This window comes from Psammomys obesus, unplaced genomic scaffold (genome assembly GCF_907164565.1).
Source record: "Psammomys obesus unplaced genomic scaffold, mPsaObe1.curated_primary_1811, whole genome shotgun sequence".
NCBI lineage: Eukaryota > Metazoa > Chordata > Mammalia > Rodentia > Muridae > Psammomys > Psammomys obesus.
In genome coordinates, this window is record NW_026596234.1 from 11,186,484 (window position 1) to 11,212,825 (window position 26,342).

At 42.6% G+C, this 26,342-nt stretch overlaps 1 protein-coding gene across 1 annotated transcript in view; it reads right to left on the reverse strand.

The window, feature by feature from the left end:
• Arfgef2 (ADP ribosylation factor guanine nucleotide exchange factor 2) overlaps nucleotides 1–26,342 on the reverse strand; it is an 88,452-nt gene that overhangs the window by 33,255 nt on the left and 28,855 nt on the right. Inside the window, exons 7-19 of the mRNA XM_055595963.1 lie at nucleotides 23,497–23,565; nucleotides 21,486–21,637; nucleotides 18,775–18,905; nucleotides 16,585–16,819; nucleotides 15,808–15,907; nucleotides 13,924–14,063; nucleotides 11,739–11,847; nucleotides 10,109–10,292; nucleotides 7,435–7,546; nucleotides 6,742–6,947; nucleotides 4,536–4,620; nucleotides 4,245–4,416; nucleotides 3,195–3,346 (exon numbers count right to left, since the gene is read on the reverse strand). Of these exons, the coding sequence (XP_055451938.1) occupies nucleotides 3,195–3,346; nucleotides 4,245–4,416; nucleotides 4,536–4,620; nucleotides 6,742–6,947; nucleotides 7,435–7,546; nucleotides 10,109–10,292; nucleotides 11,739–11,847; nucleotides 13,924–14,063; nucleotides 15,808–15,907; nucleotides 16,585–16,819; nucleotides 18,775–18,905; nucleotides 21,486–21,637; nucleotides 23,497–23,565 (1,847 nt within the window). The remainder of the gene's footprint in view (nucleotides 1–3,194; nucleotides 3,347–4,244; nucleotides 4,417–4,535; nucleotides 4,621–6,741; nucleotides 6,948–7,434; nucleotides 7,547–10,108; nucleotides 10,293–11,738; nucleotides 11,848–13,923; nucleotides 14,064–15,807; nucleotides 15,908–16,584; nucleotides 16,820–18,774; nucleotides 18,906–21,485; nucleotides 21,638–23,496; nucleotides 23,566–26,342) is intronic.

Genomic DNA, 26,342 nt, shown 5'->3' on the forward strand with positions numbered 1-26,342 from the left:
TGAACTAATATCTAATTATGGATATATTTCTTGGTGAATTGGCAACTGGAGACCCTATAGCAAACAGGAGTCCACCAACATTTGCCTGTTGGCTTCTATTGCAAACACTTTCCATATACAGAGAATAAATATTCTCTCTTTGAGAAACAAGTCTGAACATTTTATGGAGAACCTTATATTCAGTCATTGCCAGTGGTCATAAGGGCATCCCTTACAATGATGGATTAGATTCCTTCAAAGGCAGAGTCCTTCCTAGGCTTAGCCATGGAAGGAAAGGTATTACAGTGGAAATGGTACCTATCTGAATTCCTTTGTGTCCAGGATATGGTAGCATATTTCCACCATTAAGAAGATACCTCAATTGCCTATAATCCCCACCCCTAAACCACTCATCCCTCTCCCAAAAGAAGCACCTATTAAACTGTGGAGACCAACAGAATGGTCACAACATTTAGCTAATGAATGGTTTACTGATGGTTTATCAACCATTCATGGAACCAAAACTAATGGGAAGAAGCAGCCAGGGAATGGAATGGCCAATACTGAGGAAGGAACCACAAAATCTATGCAGTACTATTGGCTATAAGACAAACAACTAGGAAAGCAAAAGCAAAATCTTTATCTTCTCCAATTCATGGTACAATGATACAGTTATATGGTCATCAAAATGGAAAACCACTAACTGGCAGAAAAATGGTAAAGAGATATCTATCTGGTCATGGGAGGCATGAATGGAAAAGACAAAATCTAGCAAGACTTAGCAAGAACATCAAATTTTAAGGAAGTTCATACAGGTAAAACAGATAAAACATCTGAAAATAATGAAATAGTAGACAATTTGGCATTATGTTTAATTAAAGCTAGAATATTAAAATTTGCCAGGGAATAAATTCAGAATAAATCAGGAATGATAGATTACACATTCAAAAAACTTACACCTAACACTAAAAAAATAAGGGGAAATGGAGAACCAAATTAAACCAGGATAACCTTATGAAAAAAAAAAAAACTATTATAAAAACCCATAGCACTTGGGAGGCAGAAGCTGGCATATAAGAATTACAGTGATTTAAATTTAAAAGCCACTTGCAAAAGGCAGGCTGAAAGTCAAAGTGAATGTCCTTTGTGACCCAAAAATAAATACACTTAAATCTTGAATTTATATATAAAGAGAAAGGGGAATACAGGTATATTTATCCACATATATTAAGATATTCAGTTTCAAATTTTCAAAAGAATTTTTTAAAATTTTAATTAAAAGATTATACCTTTTCTCTTGCCAAACAAACAAACAAACAAACAAAAAATTTGCCCTAGGAAAGATATAACCTGCCAAAAAAGGAACTCCCAGAGTTAGGGTTAGGGCAGGGTTTTGCTTTTATCTTTCCAGGAGATAAAAGCATCCAACTAAGAAATCCGGAGACCACTAGACAAGTGAAACAGCTGAAGAAAAAAAAATGGATCATCAAGAGAAAATGTCCCAAGAAAGAGTAAAATGGCCAAGCGGTATTGCTGCCCTCTACAGACAGATGGTCTTTACGTGGTCTCAATTCAGTTAAAAGTTAAAGCTGGCTTTGGGGTTGGAGCACGGCTCTCTCCTTCTTTAAACCCATGCATGCTTGTTAACGGAAATCCAAAATATTTGTCTCATATCAGAAGAGCCACCCGGTATGGAACAGAGGAAAAGAGAAAATAAAGGACTATTATATTGCCCCTAATCTCATAATTTTTAAAATTTTAAACTTTTCTTAAGGTTCAAATATTATCTCAAAATCTAGAAAATTATTATGTATATACAAACTTTCTACTGTGATATTAGTGGTCATAGAGAGTACTAATTTAAGAAATAAGCTTCATTTAGCTTCCTGTAACATGTTTTTGGCTTTGAGTCTGAAGCAAGTAACTAAGAACAAAGTTTATGTAACTTGGCTGTACTTAATAGATTGTGGTCCTCAAACCTTTTGGAGATTTGTTGAATACGGGGTTTAAAATGTTTTAAGTTTTTGGCCAGGAGTGGTGTCACATACCTGTGATCCTAGCTCTCAGGGAGGAAGAGGCAGGTGGATTGCTGTGAGTTTGAGACCAGCCTGGTCTACCAAGCTAGTAAGACAGCCAAGGCTACACAGAGAAATTCTGACTCAAACAGCACAGATAACCTCCCCCCCCCCCCCCACAAATTTACATTTTGGAAACGCTATAGGACAAAATTGTGCCATGTTTCTTCTGCTGTCAGGGTCTGTGCAAACAGTAAACACCTTTACTTTGACTAATATGTTCTACCCAATCTGCATTGCCACTAAGCTCACAAATACTACCCAAAGAACAGCTTTGGATTCCAAACTACTCAGGATATTCAAATTGCTGAGACTGACACAGACATTTTATTGAACTTTGAACTCAAAAAAACTTAACCCTAAAGCTGCCAAATACAAACAAGCTGGACATTGTGGAAAGCTTGGCAGAAATATAGCCTCATTATTGTAAACAGTTTTACTGTGTCAGAGGTAAATTTTTTTGTTTTTATTTAGATAAAAAGGGAAATGTTGCAGGATATTTGATGACACTGTGAACCTCTAGATTGTGTTGTTTCCTGGAAAAACCTGTTTCTAGTTTTGGTATGGCTCACCCCTAGCACACACCTTTAATCCAAGAGCTTCTGTTTGAATATTGTAAACAGAATTAAATAAAGTAAACCATAGGTCAAAAGACAGAGCAAGCAACCAGTTGACAGGAAGTGAACATAGGGAAAAAACCGTAGAGAGTAAGAGGAAGTCAGAAGGATAGATACAGAGATGCACAGAAAGTAGAAGTAAGGGACACTGAGTATGAGGGGTTTTGCGGACAGTACCGGAAAGGGCCTTCTTTTGGGACAACCACATGAGGAGAAAGTCAGGTTGGTGCTTTCTCTGCCTCTCCAAGCACTAATAGACTTTCATCCCAGGATATGGCTCCGAAGTCTTCATTGGTAAAATCAAACGTTTTGTTTAAAAACAACACACTTGGCTACAAAGTAGCAAAGCCAAGATTTCAACCCACACAGTGAGACAGCGGAGTTCATGACTGCTGGCACTTAGAGAAGGGAAGCACCCTGGTTTTTCCTCTCCATTTTCTCCTACTGTGATCTCTCCAGACATTTACAGCAAGCTAAATGCAGAATCAGGGTTGGCAACATACTAACTTCCTAGAATACTCACTTTGAACATTGGCCGGACATGGTCCAAGTGTGTGGCACTGGTAAATGGAGCTTTAGCATGGCTCACAGCCTCCATCAGAGCTTTAGCTGTTTTAGCCATCTGTTCCATCTCCATATTGTACAGCAGCCGCCTTTGCTTCTCACTAGCTACATCTGCAAAGAAATAAGACACATACAGAGTGCTTGGTGTGTGTCAGGAACCGCCTTGAAAGCCCAATTAAGTCACAAATCTTCCAATCAGCTTGTGAACCGGTTACAAATATTACCATTTTTTTTAATGGGGATGATGAGGCAGAATGGCTAGGAATGCTTCCTTAACCCTGGCCAGGGCGATGGGACTTGTAAGTAACAGCTGCAGCTTGGCTCCACGAGTGAGGCTCTAGGGCCTGTGCTCTCAGGCTCTGCACCTGAGCTTCTCAAACAGAGACTGACAGCACCACAGGGGCTCACTGAGAGTTCCAGCAGCAACTGACACAATCACCATGAGTTCAAAGTTTTGCGGAGAACTTTGGGGAGGATAATTTAGCTTTTAGATCATACATTTAAATTCCTTCTTGTTCCTAATTACAAATCTAGCGAGAATCATATTATGAAATAAGCATATGATCATAATAATTAATTTAATCACATTACTATTCAGGTTTTTAAATATGCAAATTAAATTTACCACCAGCAGCATACTTAATCATACTCTCTGATGTACTCAAAAGGCAGAGGTGAGCCCCACCCCTAGACAAAGAACTATAAGCAACTAAGGACTGCTCTGTGAAAATTCATCTCCCCCAGGGCTGAGGGGTCAGCCTTGAAATCATTTACTTACAAGCAATACTAAACCACCTCAGCAGGTTATATTTATACATTTGATTTTATGTTTTTATGTACATGTATATGAAACAACAACAATTTAAAGAAAAAGAGGCCATGAATCTGAGAGGGAGTGGGGAGTCCCCACAGGAGGGGATGTTAGTAGATAAGGGAAGGGAAAAATGATTTAATTATATTTTAATGAAAGTTAGTGCTGATGGGCAAGTATGCAGTAGGCAGGCCTTACTCTGCTTGGTGGATTTTGTTGCAATTGTGTGCTCTTTTGTCTCCTTCATTGCAATTTTCTTGCCTTCTATCTCTTCGTAGATGCTGGACAGATATTCCTCTGGTAAGTCTTTACTATCATTGATACCCCGATTCATTTTAATATATTGTTCTTTTGTCATTTTGTTCTTTACCTGAAATTAAAAAACCAAACCAAAACAACAACAACAAAAAACCTTATTAAAGCACTAAAATGCTCAAACAAATTCAGCCATGTCTGTTGCTACAATACATGAATGATGAGGTATTTTACCTGAGGGCTGTGCAAGTCTGTAGTTAGCATAATGATGGAATACGCCAGGACATACGCAGTGTCAGCACTAGCAAACAGGGTTTGCCTGGAAGGAAAGAACCCAGATAAGAAGCACGGTTACAGTGATGAAGCCAGAGAGAAGGGCACTAGTGGGGACACAGGTCACCAAAAGCAGCCCTGCTGCACCTATGATATGGAGCCAGGGTAGAGTCTTCCGAACAAAAATTATCACCAAATAAGAGTTAACAGTCCAGTGTGCAAAAGGAGCTAAGCAAGCCCATGTAGCAGAGCATAGGCTTCTCTGAGTCAAGCAACCTCAAGTAATTAAAAAAAGACTCAAGGAGCATCCTGGCCAAGAGTACAGGCAAAAACAGCACAAGATGCCAGGAGATGCTCTCACAAGTACCAGGCCTGCTATGGGCCATCCTGGGATGAATGGCTCCTTACCCTTTACATGCCAGGGGCCTCTTGGGACGCCACTTTAGAGCATCAACTCTGACACTGAGGTACCACATAAAATCTTTTTGGTTGTTAGTTATTTACTGTTTCTCTTATCCACTTGACACTTAATAACCAAAATACAAAGCAAGATATTTGCACTGTTTTAAAGCATATGCTTAAGGTCTGACATTTTAATTTTAGGTAAGGAAAGAAAGACAGAACTGTATAGACACTAAGCTATATTACAGGTGAACTGAAGCTGGAAACTCGTCTGTACAAACTGTTCCACCAGGAAAAGAAATTCCAAGAAATACAGCAAAAGCTGACAGGACCTGAATCGACTGACTAGGTAATGGAGCGATGTCTCCAGGTTCTGGAGGGCACACTTAAAGTTAGCAACATGCCATCACATCTTCATATCAAGTTGTCTGTTAGGTTCAGATAACCAGAGGCTGCCTCTGCCAATCAGACCATCTGGCAGGATTGGGACTGATTCATATGAAAATGAAATTGACCTGGGACAAAACTGTCATCCAAATGTTTCCTGAGCACTTCCCCCAACATGTTCATAGTGCATTTAGATACTCACAGCTGTACATGCAGAGGGGGGCCCATGACTCCTCAGACATTTTGACTTGGCTACTTATTAGTTAACTAATTTTGGACTGGATAATCAACCTTTCAGAGCCTCAGTTTCCCATGTGTAACAAGCCTATCACTGATTCAGCCTGATGAATGCAAGGAGGACTGAATAACACTTAGCCCCTTTCTTTTTAGCTTCTGTGTATATACTTGTCGTTGTATTTTGTTCTCATGTTTCCCCCATGAAGCTTTCCTCCCTCCAGCTAGTTCTTTTCCTTCCTCAATTAGTCCCCACTTCTGCTATATGTCACTTCCATTCCATCACTCTTTCTTCTAATCATCCCAGTTAGGATCAAAACTTCTCTATTTCCTATAAAAACAGCAACGGACTTTTAAGTAACCAAGATTAGGGCTGGTGAGAGGGCTCAGCAGGTAAAATTATTTGCCTTAATGACCTGAGTTCAATTCCCAGAAATCACATAAAGGTAGGATCAAACTGGTTCCAAAGTTGTCCTCTAACCTCCACACCCAGATTGTGGCTCACGTGCCCCTCCACATTATCACACACACACACACAATAAAAATTAAAAAACCCAAGATAAAACCAAGTACTTGTTGGAAGGTTTATTAAGTTACACAGCCACTTCTATAGCTTATTTATCAGCATGTAATCAAAGAAGCAGTGCATCCCACACCATGCCAGCTATTAAAGAAGCACCACCCTTCTTCAATGAAGCTCTTCTAGAGTAAACGCACAGTTTTTACTCTTAGATGTGGAACCTGCTCCCCTCAATGCTGGAGGTTGAACCCGAGGCCTTATGCATCTAAGGCAAGTGCTCTACTACTGATCTACATCCCAGCCCTTGTTTTCGTTTAAGACAAGGTAGCTCAGGCTTGCCTCCACCTCTGACTTCTCTTCCTCTACCCCTTCAGTGTCAGCATGCCCAGCTAGCCATGAGAACTTAGAAAGTTATTTAACCTTTCTGGTTCCCAACCTCATTGTCTGTAGTATTCAGATATAAATAATGTTGCTGCAAAGTCTTATGTGGGATACTGCTTAGCAGAGCCTGCCACAGAGTGACCAGACATTTTAGTGTCTCAGCAGAATTGCAACACTTAAATTCAAACATCAAGTCAAAATAACCATCTGCAAAAAGGAAGAAGTAGTAGCCACAGTGCTCACCCTTGGTTACATTCTATGTATCGTGCAGCAAACTTCTCCATTAACCGGTCAATCTTCTGGGCTTCCCCAGGCAAGCGGAAGCCTTCCAGGAATGTCCTTAGGGCTGAGACGAACTCTTTTTCACAGAAGTCCAGTTGGTCCACATAGGCATACATTACCTCCTTGTTGAACCTCATGCTATCTCCCAGAAATTCGCCAACTTGGGTCTGAAACATGTATATGCACTTACATCTAGAAACTGCCAAATATGGCCTGCAGCAAAAAGCACTAATGGGGTGGAATAGGGCTGGTGGTGGTGACTGAAATACAAAGGCCCTAAGTGCCCACAGCAGCTGACTGCTGGGAAACAGGGAAAGATTGCCCCTGCTTCCATATGCAGAACTGCCTATCAGAGAGAGAGGAAAAGCAGAAACACAAGGCTTAAATATGGAGGGACAGTAGACACACTCAGCCAGAGAAAAGCTTCCAGTAGTCAAGGACCTCTTTGGATTCTGACACTGTCCCTCAAACAACTGCGAGTCAAAGCCATGCTCATTCTCATCAAGGAATGCTGTACGGTGCCAAAGAAGAGAAAGGTTGCAGGAGCCAGGGTTCAGAGCATTCTACACTCAGGGCCAGGCAAGCAGGAGGTGCAAGCCAGAGAGACACAACATCAGCCATCAGAGCAACATGTGGTGCCAAGCCCCAACTTACAGAATCCAGCCGCTCCTCCTGGTGCAAAAACTGGGCAATGTCCTCTATGGTTGCTCCCAGCATGCCTTGCTCTTGGAGAAACTGGATACCCCGCTTGGGCTTCTTGTTGAAGCTGTACAAGGAGGAGACAAAACACAGGTGGCTTACTTAAAAATCTGGAGCAGAGAGAAAGATAGCATTCAAGGTAAATGGCTATAGGACACCTCGAACAAGCAATCACATTAGCTAATGATAAGCCAAATGTTCTATATCTTTCCGAAATTCTACCATCAAATCTTTTCTATTTATTTATTTACATGTGTGCATATGTGATCAAGAATGGGGATTAGAGGACAAACTGCAGAACTTGAGTCTTTAGAGCCTTTTTCCTTCAAGCTTGATAGCAGACACCTTTACCCACTGAGCCACCTCACCAGCCCTGTTCTGGCTTTGCTTTAGGTTTTTTTTTTGAGACAGAGTCTCACTTTGTAGCCTAGGATGGCTTCAAATTCATAGAAATCCACCTGCCTCTGCCTCTGGAATAATGGGATTAAAGGTATATGTCACTACACTTGATCATTGTTATGTTTTTTGAGACATGGTTCTCACTCTATGACCCAATGTGGCCTTGGACTCAAGGACACCTTCCTGTCTAAGCCTCCTGAGTATTGATACCACAGTGAACTGCCATATCTTGGTGCTCTTAATTTCTGACCCTGAAACTCTAGACTTAGCTGCCTGTCACCCATGCCCACTCTCCCCATCCTGAACAGTGAAGGAACCCTGGGCACTGAATTGGGAAACCTGGAATACAGGAGAGTAGTAAAACAAAGTTCAAGCCTCTGGTGAGACAGTAGCAAGTAAAGGGACTTCTTTTTTATTATTACTAATTTATTTTTATTTCGTGTGCATTAGTGTTTTGCCTACACATGCATCTATTAGATCCCCTGGAACTAGAGTCACAGGCAGTTGTGAGCTGCTTTTTGTGGATGCTGGCAATTGAACTCAGGTCCTCTGGAAGAGCAGGCAGTGCTCTTAACTACTGAGTCATCTCTCACCAAGTAAGGGGACTTAAAGGGCTGTTTTCTTTCTGCCCTCTCCCCCTTCCTCTAACACATATGTGTGATGGCTAATGCTGCTGTAGTCCTCTGCAATCACAGTTGGGTCACAGATGTCTAGAAGACACATCATAACCACCTCAAACTATCATCTGGCATTTCCATCATTTGTTAAATATTCTGTTTAGATACTAGATATTTACTTTATGCTTCCTAGTTAGGAGAGGCAAAGCTAACTAATGGGCTAGTCCAAAATTTGCCAGTTCCTGCATGGCAGAGGGATTCTTTCGTACAAATACAAATAGGTAAGGGCCATGAAAACACACTGAATAAGGACAGAAAATCAGGCATGTTTAGTCAGTGTGGTTATAGGGGGCCTCTTTGAGGAGGAAATAGTGTCCCATGGCTGAGAGATTAAAATGAACAAAGAAAAAAGGAGAGCTCTTCACCATGATGACTAGGAGACTAAAAACAGGCCATGTAAGCCAGTGAGCTATCAGAAGATGAGGACATGGAGGGAGGCCCAAGCAGGATTAGCTCATGGCATAAAATAGGAAGCCTGCAATAGCTGTGGACAGGGGAAGGGTGAGACTTAGTTTATGTTTTCAAGTTCACTGTTCTCTTTGCAGTTTTTGTTCTCAAAAACTTTAGTTGCTATGGAGAAAACAAAGCTTCCCAGGAATGGTGAGACAGGAACAAGCCTGAATGCTTTGCTTCTACTGTCAAAATAAGGGACAGTGCTAGTTATTCAAAAGAAACAGCACAGAAGACGACACGCTAGAGGACTCGGTAGAAGCAAAGACTGAGAAAGTACCACAATGATGGTGTCGTGGTGATGTGGAGAGCATTCTTAAGTTTCAAACATGTGTGCTCAAGTATGGTGATGGCTACAAATTACAAATGGCTCAGAGAGATTTAGACATGGGTAAAGCAAACGTGGTGAACACTGAGCTTTCCATTCAGAAAATAAACAATGGTTTCTTCCAGGTAGCTGGTGCTTTTTGTTTGTTTGCTTAGTCCTGTAATTTTTTTTGAGATATTATTTGTTATTATTTTATGTGTATGGTTGTTCTGCTTTCATGTATGTCTGCAAGCCACATGCATGTAATGTCCCTCAGAGGCTAGAAGAAGGCATCAGACCCTCTGAGATGAGAGTTACAGATGGTTGTGAGCCTCCTCTGTACACCTCTGAACACTGAAACTGAAGAGCAGGTCCTCTGGAAGAGTAGCCAGCCATTGTTCTTAACCAATGAGCCACCTCTACAGCCCCTGTTTTGTTTTTTGGTGGTTTTTTTTCCCCCCTGAGTTTACAATGTAGCTGAATTTAGCTTTGAACTCAAGGCCATTCTCCTACCTCAGCCTCCCAAGGGCTGGAATTACCATTCTAAGCCATTATGCCTTGTTTTCTAAAGTGTTTTCTGTTACCAGAAAAGGAAATCAAGGCATCCTGAGTTACACAAAGAATTCTCCATACAAAGTACCTTTCTTCCTCTCACAAATACTTGCATGCATCCCCCTGCCTGGGATAGCATGGTCCCCTCCCCCAAGTACTTCCCCTGCAGGAATCAGCCTCCAGGTTCTAGAGTAGATGTAGCTTTGTCAAAGGCCCTGAGAGATAGCACAACAGCCACACTCACAGCTCAATGCCGTGCTCAATGATTTCCTTCTGTTGCTTGATGACCTCAAACTGCTCTGGGTCATCCTGAATGGCTGTCTGGGTCCCTGAGGACACCGTGGACTCCACTGATGTCACGCTGCACCGTCTTGACATATCAAGGCCTTTTCCGTCCCCCATTTCCTGATCTGGGAGCCTCTCCTGACCTGCAGTGACATAAAAGCAAACAAAACCAACTAAGCAGATGGAACAGATGTAGCTGTGCAAGCTCTGGCTTCAGCGCCCTTCTCTCACATCTACCACAGCAGCAGGTTTGCACCCAAGAGGCACAGGTTCCAAGCCTATCATTTAAATCCTTTCCAGCTTCATGCAGAATTTATTTTACATAGAACTCAACTACTACTAAAATTCACAAGTGAAGAAAAATACAAAGCCAAGACACTTAAAATAAGCAGGACTTGCCTTACCAAAATCCAAACTTCCATCACTCTACATAATTCAGGGAGTGTGGTGATTGTGCAAGCATGGACAAATGAATAAAAGAGAACAGGAAGATTCAGATAAATTCTCCTGAACCAGGCCTGACTCAGGGTGGTGGGAGGAATGAGGTCAGGAAGACCCAGGCAGGGCCAGGTCATAGCACAGAAGGAGAAGCCTGCAGTATCTTCCCTCATGAAACTACAGCTCCAGGGATCTGACGCCCTCTTCTGGCCTTCAAGGACACCTGCACTTATGTGCACATACTCATACACAGACACAGTTTTTTAAAATCTAAAAAACAGGGGTAAGAGAGTGGTGAAGGGCTGGAGAGATAGCTCAGCAGCTAAGAGCACTTACTGCTCTTCCAGAGGGCCCAAGTTTGAGTCCTACATCAAGTAGCTTACTCCAGTTCAGGGGATCTGGCCTGCTTGGGCACCCACACACATACGGCATACAAACACATGGAGAACAAAAATAAAATCTTAAAAATAAAATAAAATAAATCCTTTGGCTGAGTAGCTCAGTGGTAAAACACTTTGCTAGCATACACTAGGTTCTAGGTTCAATCTTTAGGACTACAAAAACATAACAATCAAAAACCTTAGCTGAGTGGGGGTGGTGTAAGCCTTTATCCCAGCACTCAGGAGACACAGACAGGCATATCCCTGTTGAGTTTGAGGTGAGCCTGGTTTACAGAGCTGGTTCTAGGCTATCCAGGGATACACAGAGAAAATCCTGTCCAAAAAAAAAAAAAAAAAAACAAAAAACACCACCTTTCTCTCTTAAGTGCTTTGTCAGAGTACCATACATATCACAGCTTCAGGAAGACAAATTAAACTCCCCAACATTCTGCATGTATTAAAAAGCACAAATTTGGGCTGGAGAGATGCCTCAGCGGTTAAGAGCACTGGCTGTTCTTCTAAAGGTCCTGAGTGCAATTATATGAGCTACAAGATAGCTCATAGCCATCTATAATAAGATCTAGTGCCCTCTTCTGGCATGCAGGTGACCATGCAGACAGAATATTGTATACATAATAAATAAGTCTAAAAAAAAAAAAAAGCACGAATTTTATATCAACTACAAGTATTTAGGAAACACAGTTGTTAGGCACAGTTTCCACAGTAGAAAGCCGCATCTGAAGGGAGGAGTTGCTCACATTTTTCACTCACCCAAGCTGGCCTGGTGGTTAGGATTCACATACAGGTCCTTGCTCCATTCCACCATGCACTTGAGAATGGACACAAGACACTCCAAGCCTTTCTTCCTCAGACTGAGCTCCTAGAGATCCAAAGTCAAAAGTACAGAGCCTTAACATACTTAACCATGGGCATTCTGTGGTACTTGGGCAGTCCTGTGAGGCTGCCAGGGAGTCACTAACACTCAGTACTACTACAGACAAAATCCAGGGAACTGTTATGACACACCAAAGAGCTTAGACATCCCTAATGGCATCATTCACTGTAAGCATTACACTATGACCAGTGTGACTTCCTAAGTGCAAAGGGTTATCTGTACCTTTTACAAATTGTCTCTGTGTGCATGCATAAACGCATACATGTATGCATACCTGTGGATGCCAGAGAACAATTTGGGTGTCATTCTCAGAAATGCCATTCACCTCCTCTTACATTGCCTGGAGGTCACTAATCAAGCTAGACTAACTGGTCAGCAAACTCCAGGGCCTGTCTTCTTCTCAAGCACACTGGAGTTCCAACTCCATGGTGTCATGTTCAGCTTTGTACATGAGCTCTGGGGATCAATCTCAGGTCTTCCTGCTTTCAAAAAAGCACTTCACCAAAGCTATCTCCCCAGCCCCATTAACCATATTTTCAAAAGAAAGTTTAGGGCTGGCGAGATGGTACAGTCATTAAGAGTATTTGCTATATACAATCATGAGAAGCAGAGTTTGGACCTCCGCACCCATTTACAAGCTGGGTGACCAACTCACGCCTGTAACCCTTTAAGAGGCTTTAAGAGGGGCAAGACAAGATGCTTGATGGAAATGCTGGCTGCTGCCTAGCCAAGAAAATAAGAACACCAGGTTGAGGGAGTGACCTTACCTCAAAGAAACAGTCAGAGTGTGATATAGGAGGACACCAAAAAGGGAAAAAAAAAAAAAAAAAAGAAAGAAAAGAAAAGAAGGAAGGAAAGATTGCTCCACTCATTGCTTGTGGAATAAAATACCAGCAAGTGCTGGGTGTGGTGATGCATGCCTGTGATCCCAGCATTCTGGGAGGTAGGCAAATAGCTGTGAGTTGGAGGTCAGCCTAGTCTACAAAGTTAAGTCCAGGATAGGAAAGGCTACACAGGGAAACTCTGTCTTGAAACATCTCCCCCCCCCCCAAAAAAAAAAAAAAATAAGAGCAAGTATAACAAAGTCTTAACCTGTGATCCTGAAAAAAAAAAAAAAGATAAATTATTTAGCACATGAGTCATTTTACCCGAAAGACTGATGAATGTATTTCATTTTAAGAGACACTATAGATAAATAAGAACACTAACTTTATTTAAACCGTGGCTCAATATATATATATATAGGTCAGGCCTGCTTGGAAGGTATGAACCTCCAGCCTCAGCATTCTGGGTGCTGGGATTAGAGGTTTGTGCCACCACACCTGTCACATAAATACAATTTCTTATATTTAAAAATGAACTCAAGGAGCTGGAGAGATGGCTCAGCAGTTAAGGGCAATGTCTGCTCTTCCAGAGGTCCTGAGTTCAATTCCCAGTAACCACATGGTGGCTCACAACCATCTATAATTTGATCTGGTGCCCTCTTCTGGCATGAAAGTATACATGCAGATAGAGCACTCATATACATAAAATAAATCTTTTTTTAAAAAATGAACATAAGCTGGATGTATGAATTTAATCTCAGCACTTGGAAGGCAGAGGAAGGCAGATCTCTGTAAATTCAAGGCCAGCCTGGTCCAGGACAGCAAGGGCTACATAGAGAAACCCTGACTTAAAAAAAAAAAAAAAAAAAAAAAGCCACTATTTAGACTCAAGGTTTTATGCAGCACAAATCCTCCTGTAGCCTACAGACACAAGGAAAAGACCTCAAGGAAAAGCTTAGGCACCAAGATTCCACACATGCCTCTCAGGGACCTAGAACTGCCTGTCTCCAAGGGCACTTTAGTGGGGCAAGCCCTTAACAAAGGCAATCCAATCTCCTCTCTGCAGTATGTCACCTCCTGACATCTTACTTCTTTACCATCATTCCATGTCAGTAGAAGCTGTGTGTCTGTGTCCTTTGTTCCCTAGTGCAGCCACAGACCCAGGGCCGGCATGTGATACCACTCCACGATGCTTGTTGAAATGAGTAAAATTTGAAGACAACCTTGGGGCTGTTACCTGTAGAGGTGTCATCCCCAGTTCATGTCCACTTCTTCCCTGAGCGATTTTGGATAAATCATTTACTAGACGCTCGAAAATATTAGCAGCATTTAGGTCACAGTCATAGTTGACATAAATATCCACAACACACTGGGCATCTTAGAAAATAACATACACATATTAGAAATCTAGATCAAAGATAAGACATTTCCCTCTCTCCCACCTCCCCTTCCCTCCCTCACTCCCTTCCCTCCCACCTTCCTTCCCTTCCCCTCCCCTCTTTTGGGTATTGAACCTAGCTACATTCAAGACAAGAACTCCACTACTGAGCCCAGCTATGCTTTCTTTTTCTTTTCTTTAACAATTTGTTTATTTAATGTATATGAGTGCATGTACACCTGCAGGACAGAAGAGGGCACCAGATCTCATTATAGATAGTTGTGAGCCACCATATGGTTGCTGGGTATTGAACTTAGGACCTCTGGAAGAACAGCCAGTGCTCTTAACCGCTGAGCCATCTCTCCAGCCCCCAGCTATGCTTCCTTATTAAACAAGGTTTCTTTGCCAAAAAATATACTGAGTGAACTTCTGCTCAAAGTGGCCACACTGTAAGTAGGAACTACATGTTGGAAGCATGGGGGCAGGAGGTCTCCCATTCTCAGGCCACCCCCCTCTGTATTACCTGCTCCCAGGTCTCCATTTCGATTGTAAAAGTATAGTTTTAAAAAGTTGTAAAAGTTCAGTTTCCTCACCAGAAAAGGGGCTAAAAGTGCTGAGGAGTCACTCAGAGACAGTGTTTGCCTATCTGCGGAGCCTTAGGATAGCAGAAATTCACTGAAATTTATCTCCAGCCCAGAGGAGGACAGCAGCATCAAAACCAATCTGCCATGATTTTAAGTTTCCAGGATGTGCAAAACTTGGTGCTAATACCAAAAGTTCCCAGCACAGCAGCCTGAGATGGTCTCAAGAGAGGTGAGGTGGGCCTTTCTCAGTCAGTGTGAATAAACTCTTTTTTTTTTTAAGATTAAAAAAACATATTTAAAAATATTTATTTATTTGTTTTTAAGACAGGGTTGCTCTGTAGACCAGGCTTGGCTCAAACTCACAGTGACCTGCCTGTTTCTGCCTTCCTGAGCTCCGGGAGGCTGAGTCACCTAGTCTAATTCATTCTTTCTTTCTTTCTTTCTTTCTTTCTTTCTTTCTTTCTTTCTTTCTTTCTTTCTTTCTTTCTTTTTCCCCTTCCTTCCTTCCTTCCTTCCTTCCTTCCTTCCTTCCTTCCTTCCTTCCTTCCTTCCTTCCAGCTGGGATTAAAGGCTTGAGTCACCACCACCTAGTCTCTCTCTCTCTGTCTTTTCTTTCTTTCAAGTTTCTGTAAGTTGGGTGTGGTGGTACATACTTTTAACCTTGGGAGGCAGAAGCAGGGGTATCTCTGTGAGTTTGAGGTCAGCCAGGGCTACTATCTCAAAAAGGAAAAATGTGTATATGTCAATGTGAAGGTTTAGGAAGCACATGGGTGCAGTGTTGAAAGTGGCCAGATCCCCTGGAGCTAAGGTTAAAGGTAGTTGTGAGCCACCTCATGTGGGTACTGGATCCAAACTTGGGTCCTCTGTAAGAGCTTAGAAAGGAGCTGGGCTGTAGTGGTGCACACCTCTAATCCTAGCACTCAGGAGGCAGATCTCTGAGGCCAGCCTGGTCTACAGAACAAATTTCAGGACAGACAGGGTTAAACAAAACTAAAAAAAAAACAAAAACAAAAAAAACTCTACCCAACTGTGTGTACGAACCCATCAATGGAAGGATCTTCTTAATCATTCATTAAAACACTACAGAAAGTAACTGAAGATTGTGATTTGTGCTTGTCAGACAAGCTTCAGAAGCTCTTTGGTCCCCAGGTGAACATACCTGCACAAATCCTCGTCAGGGTCTGAATGACCATCCAGCGATGCTCGAAAGAACTTGTAGATGTTTCTAAAATGTTCAGGAAAATCTCTTTGAAAAAGACCTGTGTGGCATGGAGACAAGGGAAGAGCAATGAGCACTCTCCAGTTAGGATGCTCAAGATGCCAACATCTTAGAGGCCAGGCAGATTTTCTACTAAGTGAGGCAGCCTGGGCAGAGGACAAAGCAGGGCGCACACTTGCTAAAGAGCACGGCAGATAAACCTGGTTGGTGGACAGCTAGCAGGGGCTCCACCGAGTGCTGAGGAGCTAGAGCAGGGCCCACATATGTTGTGACTTGAGAGAAACCAGAAATCTGTATTTGTGCAATATAATTTCTCAATCTGACAACTAATTCAAATTATTTCAAACAATTTGATCCTAGATAGACATCAGAGTGGAGGAATCTGAGCTGAAAACACAGATTATGACCATAAATCTTTGGTGAACAGAAGTTTTAGGACAAGGTCTTTCCCGCTCATTCCAAAATTCCAACAAGAGGGCCAGAGAGTAAAGGGTGCTTCACTATGATGGCTAGGCTGCCAGCAGCTTACTTGCTTATTTTTATTTTTCATTTCTTTTGGAGACAGGGTCTCATATAGTACAGTCTAGCCTTGACCTGATTGCCTTGCTTCTAGCTCATGAGTGCTGAGATTACAGGCATTTGGCACACCTGGCTTACAAGCAGGCTTCTGATCTGGCATTAATGTCCCCAAATAAAAACACTAGCTGAAGTATGTACCTCTATTTGCATCTTCAAGTGCATCTTGAAGTTTGAAAGAAGAGTAAGAAAAATAGCAAGCGAGAGCTCAAAGACATCAGGCACCGAGGACACGCCGTTCTTGGACAGGGCCACACACAGGTACTGCTTAATGGCAGTGACAAACATCTCATGGCTCCTGAAGACAGGTCCAGCATTCTGCAGCACGGAGAGCAACAGTTGCAAGGAAACCACCTTGGAACGAAGCTCGTGGGACCTGCAAAAGCAATGAAAGACTGTGGTGGTATGCTAGCAGGTAGAATGTTAGACAGGCGGCTGATTTTTGCTTTTGTACTGAGATAGGGTCTCACTGTGTACAGCTGACCTGGAACTCGTGACCCAAATATTGGGCAAAGACTAAAAAAGGATGTTTCTTGAAAAGCCTTTGATCTTTTACCAGCTACTACGTGACCAGGATGACCTTGAACTCCTGATCTTCCTATCTCTGCCTCCCAAGGACTGATAATACAGAAATACACACCATGGCCAGCCAAGCAGAATCTCCTGAGGCTAATGATTTCAGATTTAGAAATCGCACCTATATGCTAACAGGGTGAAGACAGAGGCCATGAGTTGGGTCCCTCAGAACATGCAGGCCCTCTGAGAACAAGAGTGGCCAATTCCTATTCTTTTTTGTCTCTTCCCAACACAGTGCATAATGGCCAGGAACCAGGAGAGCGTAGAGCTGGAAGAGCCACTCCAGGCTGGCTACATGCAGTTACTTCACATTATTCTCCTAGAGGTTCAGGCCCACACTCTCCACTCTTCCTCTGCCACAAGGACAGGCTTGTGATGGTTAACTCTGACAGCCGTACAGAACCCAGGAGATAAGCCTCTGAGCACGGCTGTGAGGGATTTCAGAATAAGTTAATGAAGGGGAAGACTGACCCTTAATGCTTGTGGTGCCATCCCAGGAGAGTGGCAGACTGCATAGAAAGGAAGAAGGAGCCAAGCACCAGTGCTCATTATAATGTTTCCTGACCATGGATGCAAAGTGACCAGCCACCTGCAGCTCTTGCTTTCCCCGCCATGATGAACAGGGTCCTCAAACTGTGAGCCCAAATGAGCCCTTACATTTCTTCCTTTAGAATTTTTGTCATAGCAACTACAAACTCTATCCATTAGCCTCAAAGACTCCTCCTACCACTATCATGAACTTTACAAAACTGAAAATTCACCAGGTAGAGTGGTACACATCTTTAATCCCAGCACTTGAATAGCAGAGGGAGTTGGATCTCTATTAGCTAACAGGCCAGCCTGGTCTATATAGCAAATTCTAGGCTAGTCAAGGCTATACAGTGAGACCCTGTCTCAAAAAACAAACAGCAACAATAAAAATAGTGTCTGAAAAGATAGCTCAGTGGTTAAAAGAACTTGCTGCTTGAAAACACAGGTTCCATTCCCAGCACCTATATGCAGCTCACAACCATCTGTAACTCCAGATCCAGGATATCTGTTACTCTCCTGATGTCAAGGTAACCAGGCACATACATTGTACACATACATATATGTAGGCCAAACACACATAATGTAAAACAAGGAAATCTTCAGGGCTGAGGAGATGGCTCAGAAGTTAAGAGTACTTATGGCTCTGGGAGGGGACCCAGGTTCAATTCCCAGCACCCACATGGTGACTCAAAACCATCAATAACTCCTGGTTCCAGAGGATGTAGGAGGCACACACTTGGTGTACATACATGAATACAGGCAAAGCATCCATATATACAAAGTAAAACTAATAAAGCTAAAATGACAAAAAAGAGAAATGAGAAATTTTTAGCTGGGTACTATAGTAAATTCCCATAATCCTAGTACTCAGAAAGTTTGAGGCAGGAGGATAAATCAGGTCAGACTAAGTTATACAATGAGAAGCTATCTGAATGGAGTCTACAGACATCTTGCCCCTCCACAACCCCACAAGGAGATTAAGCCCCTCAGTCAGTAAGAAAAGGCAGCACAAATTTCACATGCTGCCTGCTCTCCACATATAAACCCAGAAGCAAATCTGGGCAAGATTCTGGATAGTGGAAATGTGGGGGGGGGTGGGAACTGCTGAGTCTGGAAAGCTATTAAACCATCCCACACCAACACTGTGGGAACCAGAGGACAAAACACAGAACACGAGCTTCTAGTTCACAGTGTAGCAGCTGGCCACAGCTGCTGTGAGCTTACTTTGGATCTGGGGGTCCTTCCCCGAGGGGTTTCATTGACAGCTTGCACAGGGAGCGAAACACCAGGAAGGCATCCTTCTGTAGAATGTGGGAGAACCTAGCAGCCACTTGATGTCCTTGAACATCTGGTTCCTGTGATTACAAACAAAGGGGAAAATCCAAGAAGAAAAGTAATTATTTCATGGAAATCTAAATTCCTGTATTTATTCAGCTGGGAGGTAGGGGCAGAAGACACAAGACAGATGCCACAGCCATGTAACCAGAGCAACTGTAAACCTTGTTGTTTATTCCTTAAAGTCTGTGTGAGGCCAGGTACACATATGCCTGTCATTCCAGCACTGGGAGGTGGAGACTGAGGAGCAGGAGGACAAGGTCCTCCTCAACTACATAGTGAGTTCCAGGTCAACCTGGGATATATACCTGGGAACCTGTCTCAAAAAAACAAAAACTTTTGGGTGGTAGAGCACACCTTTAATCCCAGCACTTGGAAGGCAAGAGGCAGGTGGATCTCTGAGTTTGTAGGCCAGCCTGGTCTACAAAAAGAGTTCCAGGACAGCCAGAGCTGTTACACAGAGAAAACCCTGTCTCAAAAAAAACAAAAACAAAATGTTTTAAATGAGATAACACAGAAAAAGTTGGTAAAGTTTAAAATGACCAAAATTCAAAAGTTAATTAATTTCAGGCAATTGTATCTACTTGGTAACAAAGGTATTTGTGCTAGCCGTGGAGGTACATGCCTTTAATCCCATCACTTAGGAAGGAGAGGCAGATGGATCCTTGAGTTCCAGGCCAGCCTGGTCTACAAAGTGAGTATCAGGACAGCCAGAGATAGAATACACAGAGAAACAATGTCTTGAAAAATTAAAAAAACAAAACAAAAAAACAAATAAAAAAGGAAGGAAGGAAGGCATTTGTAAGAGTTCTAAAGCAGAGTGATTGGGGAAAATGATATACATTTCAAAATCAACTTAAAAACATTACATTTAGACAGGTGTGGTGGCACATACTTTTAATCCCTGTATTCAGAAGCAGGGGCAGGCCATTCTCTGTGACTTTGATGCTAGCCTCACCTACACAGTACATGCCAGCCAGGGATACTCAGACCCTGATTCCAAAAGTACATAAGTAAATCAATACATTTAGGAGATAGAGAGTTGGCTCAATGTTTAAGAGAACTTGATACTCCTCTAGAGGACTAGGGTTTGATTTCCAGCACCAACACAAAGGCTCTCAACCATCTGTAACTCTAATCCCAGGGAATCTGCACGGTGTGCAGACATTCATGCAGGTGAAACACTCACACTCACACACACACACACACACACACACACACACACACACACAGTTGAAAAAATCCCATCTAAGCATAATGAAGTAAGTATGTATAATACATAACAAAGGCCACTAGCCTTTACACAGAGATTCTTAGACTCTATTAAGGAAACCTTCCTCCCAAATGAAAATTGAGGGGAAAAAACTATGAATAAATAATCACCAAGAAAGTCAAATGAAAAACAAAATCTAAAAATTGTTATTACTGACCATTAGGATGGGACTGTCCTCTTGTCAGAATGTAAACATTCAAATGAATGAATTTAACACAGGAAAACAGACTAAAGGAGGTGAGCAGGATCTGAGTAGTGCCTTCCCAGTGGACCAAAGGATTAAAGTTTCCAAATCATTCATTTGTGACAGTCATACTACATATAGCCCAGGGTGGCCTCGAACTTGGTCCTGCTTCAGCCCTCAAAGTGCTGACCTGTCAGGCACGTAGCTTCATATTCAGTTTAAAACATTTTCTCTTTTGCTTTGGGTATATGTATACATAGACTTTTTTTAAAAATTCAATTCAATTATATTTTACTGTTCTAGAACCGAGCTCATGCTAGATAATCACTCTGAATATGGGCTAGTTACCCAGCCCAAGGCTTCCAACTCCTGACCCAGTGATACTATTTGAAGAAATTTACCATTATAAAGAATGAAGGGTAGCCAGGCACAGTGGCACATGCCTGTAATCTCAGCCCTTGGGAAGATAGCGGCAGGCAGACCGCTGTGAGTTCTAGGCCAGTCTGGTCTACAAAGCGAGTCCAGTACAGCTAAGGCTACACAGAGAAACCCTGTATTAAAAAACAAAAAACAAAAAAACAAAAAACAAAAAACAAAAAACAAAAAGAAAAAAAGAGGAATGAAGGGTTGGTAAGGGTGAAGTGCGTTCCACACAAGCAAGAGAACCTGAGCTCAGATCTCAGCACGCACATGAGAGTCAGGTATGACAGCATGCGTCTGTAACTCCAGTGCTGGGAGGTGCAGACAGGCAGATCTGGGGCTCACTAACCAGCCAGTCTAGGCAATTGCCGAGCTCCTACACACACACACACACACACACACACACACACACACACACACTCAGAGGCATATACATATAAGAGGCAGGGCAGACAGATCTGTGTGAGTGTGAGGCTAGCCAAGTTATACAGTTAAGACCAGGTCTCAAAAAACAAAAACAACATGGGGTGGGTGGTGGAATTCAGTAGTGGTGGTCTACATAAAAGGTAACTCTGCTTTACAGAGTGTGAGGCCAGGACTGTGTGACTAGCGCCTGCAGGGCCCTCTTGCATAGCTTCCTTCTCTGACAGATATAATTCTGCATCTTCTAAAAACATACAAATGGAAGGGTGTCCATGAGATGCGGGATGTGCAATGACATACCAGATTATCTGCTGAGGACATCGACTGCCTGTCGTCTGCTATGCCATTGGTCTGTGAGTTTTCATCAACTCCTGGGGGAACAGCGCATTCTTGACACTCTAGGGGACCCAGGACTTGGTCGGGCTCCGTCAGACCATGCTTTTCTGCGGCTTCTTAAGACATAAGTGCAAAGTTATTGCACAATGAGTGTGTATCTTAAAAAGGCTGCTGAATCAGACAGAACTTACCAACAGACTCAGTACTGTGTGCCCCTTCATTCCTTAGCCCCCTACAACACAGTGGGTTTACTTCTGCAGAATTTTATCTGCAGCCTCACTGCCAGGGCAACAGTAATGCAAACTCCCTGAAAGGGTTCACTCACATCAGCTGCAAACCTGTGAAATGGAGCAGCTCTGCTCATCCATCCACTCCTGAAAAGACTGGAAGGAGCAAAACATGACAAACAAAGATCTACCTAAGGGTTAGTAACACAAGAATTAACAGGTAGTTAAAAAGCTAGGTGTGGCACACACCTTTAATCCCAGTACTTGGGAAGCAGAGACAGGTGGATCTTTGAGTTCGAGGCCAGCCTGATCTACAGAGTGAGTTCCAGGACAGCCAGGGCTACACAGAGAAACCACTTCTCAAAATAATTAATAAAAAAAAAAAAAAAAAAAAGGCTTAGTCACAGAAAAAAGATTCAATCTTCCCGGCAATCATGTAAAACACAGAAGGAATTACACAAATTTCTTCATTTAAATAAGAAAAGCATATCTGGTACTGAGCAAAACAATGAATGTGGGCGGAATCTGTTATTTCTTCATATATGCTTGAGATATTGAATAATAATAAGCAGTCTTCAAAATGTTTTTCTAATTAGAATACATATATATGTATGTATATATCTATCTCTCTATATATATGTTTTTTAAGAGAGGGTTTCTCTGTACAGCTATGGTTGTCCTGGACTTGGTTTGTAGAGCAGGCTGGCCTTGAACTCACCAAGTTCTGCCAGCCTCTGCCTCCTTCGAGTGCTAGGATTAAAAGCGTGTGTCACCAGGGCTGCCCTAGAGAATAGTTTTAAAGTTTGTTTGTGTCCGTGTTTGTGTGTATGTAGGTCAAAGAACATCAGCACACTCCTTCCACCAAGTGGGGTGGCAGATACACCTTTCCCTGCTGAGGATCAATGGCTGGCAACAGTTTTATAAAGCAGATGTTTACTCGGCACATTATTTACCCAGTGCTACTACATGACAAGCTGAGGAGTGAACTTCACAGAAGTTACTAACTGTGAAATGGATGGTAAGAGCTACTGCTGCTCTTTTAAAGGCCTTGCTTCATGGTTAAATAAGTGCTGGGCTCTCTGAAATCTCAAAATCTGAAAGAGTTTGGTAGTACAGCATCCTAGTTAACCAAACAGAAGGCTCAGGGATGTGGCTTTCCAACTATGACATCAGGCCTGGGATATAACTCTGGTAGTTTGATGTGTGTGAGGCCCAATGTCCAGCTTGGAACTCACTATGGGTTCTCCTGTCTCAGTCTGCTCAAGTGTGGATTATAGGCATTGGCCACAACCCTCCTGTAGGAATGAATATAAACCATGTCCCAGTGTGGAGTGGACATGTACAAATAAAGAACTGTAACATTTAATGAAAAAGAATGAACATATCCATGCTCCATGGACTCAAATATATAATCATTTGTTCTGCTACTACATTTTTCTGTTTTTCATTTAAAAAATGCTGATTGCAACCTACTACCATTGTTTTAATTTCTTATCTAGTTAACAAATGGTATTTGGAATAGTGTTCAACATGCAGCCACTGATGGAGTTTGGAGCAAAGAGGAAGGAAAGGTCCTCCCGGCTGGCTCTGTAAGCTAACTGGCATTCAGTGCACCCTGAGGCAGGCCTGGAGGGTCACAATGAGCACAACCTTCCTGTGTGCCCAACACAACTGCTGGGTGACCGCCACACACTGCAAACTCCTACCCAGACGCTGCCTGGGGCTTCACAGTTACCCTCCATGCTCACCTTTCACAGCAGACGTGACCACGTCCTCTAAGATGTCCTTCACCACCTCCTGAGCTCCATCGTCAGTGCCTGTACAGACCCCAAACACAAGAACACACACAGGGTGTTTCCAGGGAAAGAAGACAAGGAGGAGGAGATTATGGCAATGGCCTTCTAGAGTCCTGCTCTAGAGGGCAGAGGGGAAACGTGCTCCCCCACTGCCAAGTCTGCAAGCAGGGGGAGCCCCCTCAGATAACCAGGTCCACTCAAATGAGATTACTGACACCCTTTTCTTGGAGGCAAAGATAAAATAAAATAAAGAATGAAAACTGAGGAACAACCCAGCCACAACCAAAATCTTCTAAATAAAAATAGTTTTTAACCTCAAAACCACGATTTAGTCTGGACTACAGTTACCCAAACTTCCGCTTGTTTTTTCATAGCACCTTCATGACTTTTGCCTACTTACATCATCACACATGTGGTGGCATTCAATTTACCTTAAGCAATGAAATGCACAAATGTCAACTTAAGAGGTGCTAATTACACTGTAGCAATTCATGTTAAAATAAATGTGTAACTATTAATTAAAAATTGCTCCCTTACCATCCATATAGTCACCTACACCATAATTTGTAGACATTAAGGCTAGATATGTCGGAGCTGGCCTTCCTGTTTTGGTACTAGGATTGAAGCAGGGCCTCACACATACTGAACTCCACCTCACCCATGACTTCCTATTTCTATGTTCCTGTTTAGTTCCAACATACTGATGCTATGACTTCATAAAATTATGTTGGCTATTTCCAACCTGTACTGTCTGCTACATAGCACATTGTTAACATTCAACATCCAAGAGACATGAAGTCAAGTCATCAGAGGCTTGGGTGGCTCAGCGTGACCAGAGGCCATAAAGTGGTGGCTGATAAATGCAGGCTGGCAGGTATGCGTTGTTTACCCACCAACTGTTTCTTAATCAGCAGCTAATAACTGTTTACTGAGAGTACTCAGTAAGGAACACATCTGTCTTCTATTAAAAAAAACTTGAAGCCAGGCTCAGCAAAGTGACTCACGCCTTTAATCCCATCACTCAGTAGGCACAAGCAGGTTGATTTCCACGACTTCAAGGCCAGCCTGATTGATATAGTGAGTCCCAGGACAGCCGGGGCTACATAATAGGTGCCAGGCCAACCAGAGCGAAAAATTAATACTCTGTCCAAAAGGAGGGGGGCAGGAAGGAAGAAGAGAAGGAAGAGGAGAGGAGGAAATGGTGGTGGTGTTTGTAGCAGTGGTAGAAAGAGAAGAAAAAGAAAGAGCTCTTTAACAAAAAAGACCAGAGAACTGTTTCCCATGGAAGTACATTTAGTAGGGGCCTAGTGAAGGCTCTGGAGACAACCTGTTTGGCCCAATTCCCAATGTGGGGATTTAACTCCCTCAAGCTCCCAAGCCTCCATTTCCTCACCTGCAAACACTGTGGCTGGTCCCTAAAAAGTGTTCCCACGGTGACTCCTCTAGGCCTGTGCTTCAGATGTGATTGAGGTGTGCTGGGGGAAGGCATTCATGTACCTCCTAAGGAGGACTGCTCATTCCTGTCACCTCTCTGGCCCCAGAGACTAAGTCTATAATGAAAATTTCTAATTACCCATATAGAAGGCACTTTCAACTAGCTAAAGCCTTCATTATCTTTCATTTCCAAAAAGAAAAATAAAATTACCACATCAACACAGACCCTTTCCCTTTTCTCACTGCAGATTTTCATTTAAATAGTTTTAGTATTGCCCTTTTCTGAATCCTCCTACCACTCCTCATTCCAGTCTGGCAAGGGTACAGGCCAGACTGTAACTACACCTGTGCAAACACAACAGCTGGCTCTGTGTCCGTGGGCACAGAGATTCAACCAGATGCAGACTGGAAATACTCAGGGAAAGTACTAAACATGCAGAGGTACTCTGCCACTGTCATTCCCAGAACAATACAGTTTGCCATCTGCATAGCACTGCCTTGTACAGGGCAGCCCAATTCAGCAAGAGGAGAATTAAGCTAACACAGAGGATGCCACACCAGGATAGCCAGCAAGAAGACTATCACCAGATGGCCAGATGTTAGCCCTTGACCTTGTCCTAGGACTGTGAACCAAAATAAAACTCTTTTCTTCATAACTTAAAAAGAAATAAAAAATGAAAGTAGGGTGTTTCTCCTTGAACTCTCTCCACCTTGATGGAGTTCTTTTTCTTTTCTTTTTTTTTTTTTTTTGGAGTTCTTTTTCTTAATAAATAATGTGAGAGGATGTAAGTGTTATGTAAATACCATAACACTTCACCTTATTCCTTTATGTGTATATATGGTCTGTGTTTGTGTGTGAACACACACATGCCTCAGCATACATATGGAGATCAGAAGACATGTGGAAGTTGGTTCTCTCCACCCATCATGTGTGTCCTGGGATCAAACTCAGGTCTCCAGCCTTGATGGCTAGGCCTTTACCCATGGAGCCATTCTTACCAGCTCTACTACGCCATTCTAAACCATGGGTCAACTACAGAAGGATCTTGTGTCTTTGGGAGTTGCTACAAATACTATGTTTTCAGGCCAGGAAGGCCTAATCCTGACACCAAGGGCTCCTATGGAGGCAGCTGCTAAGGAAAAGCCCAACAGCTTCCCTGAGGCAGGGCTCCAGCCTGACTTGACGCTTCTTCTGGATGAGGCTTAAGTTAGTTAGTTAGTTAGTTAGTTTCTTTCTTTCCCTCCTTCTTTTCTCTTTCTTTCTCTTCCTTCCTTCCCTCCTTCCTTCTTTCCCTTCCTTCCTTCTTTCTTTCCCTTCCTTTCTTCCCTCCCTCCCTTTCCTTTCCTTTCCTTTCCTTTCCTTT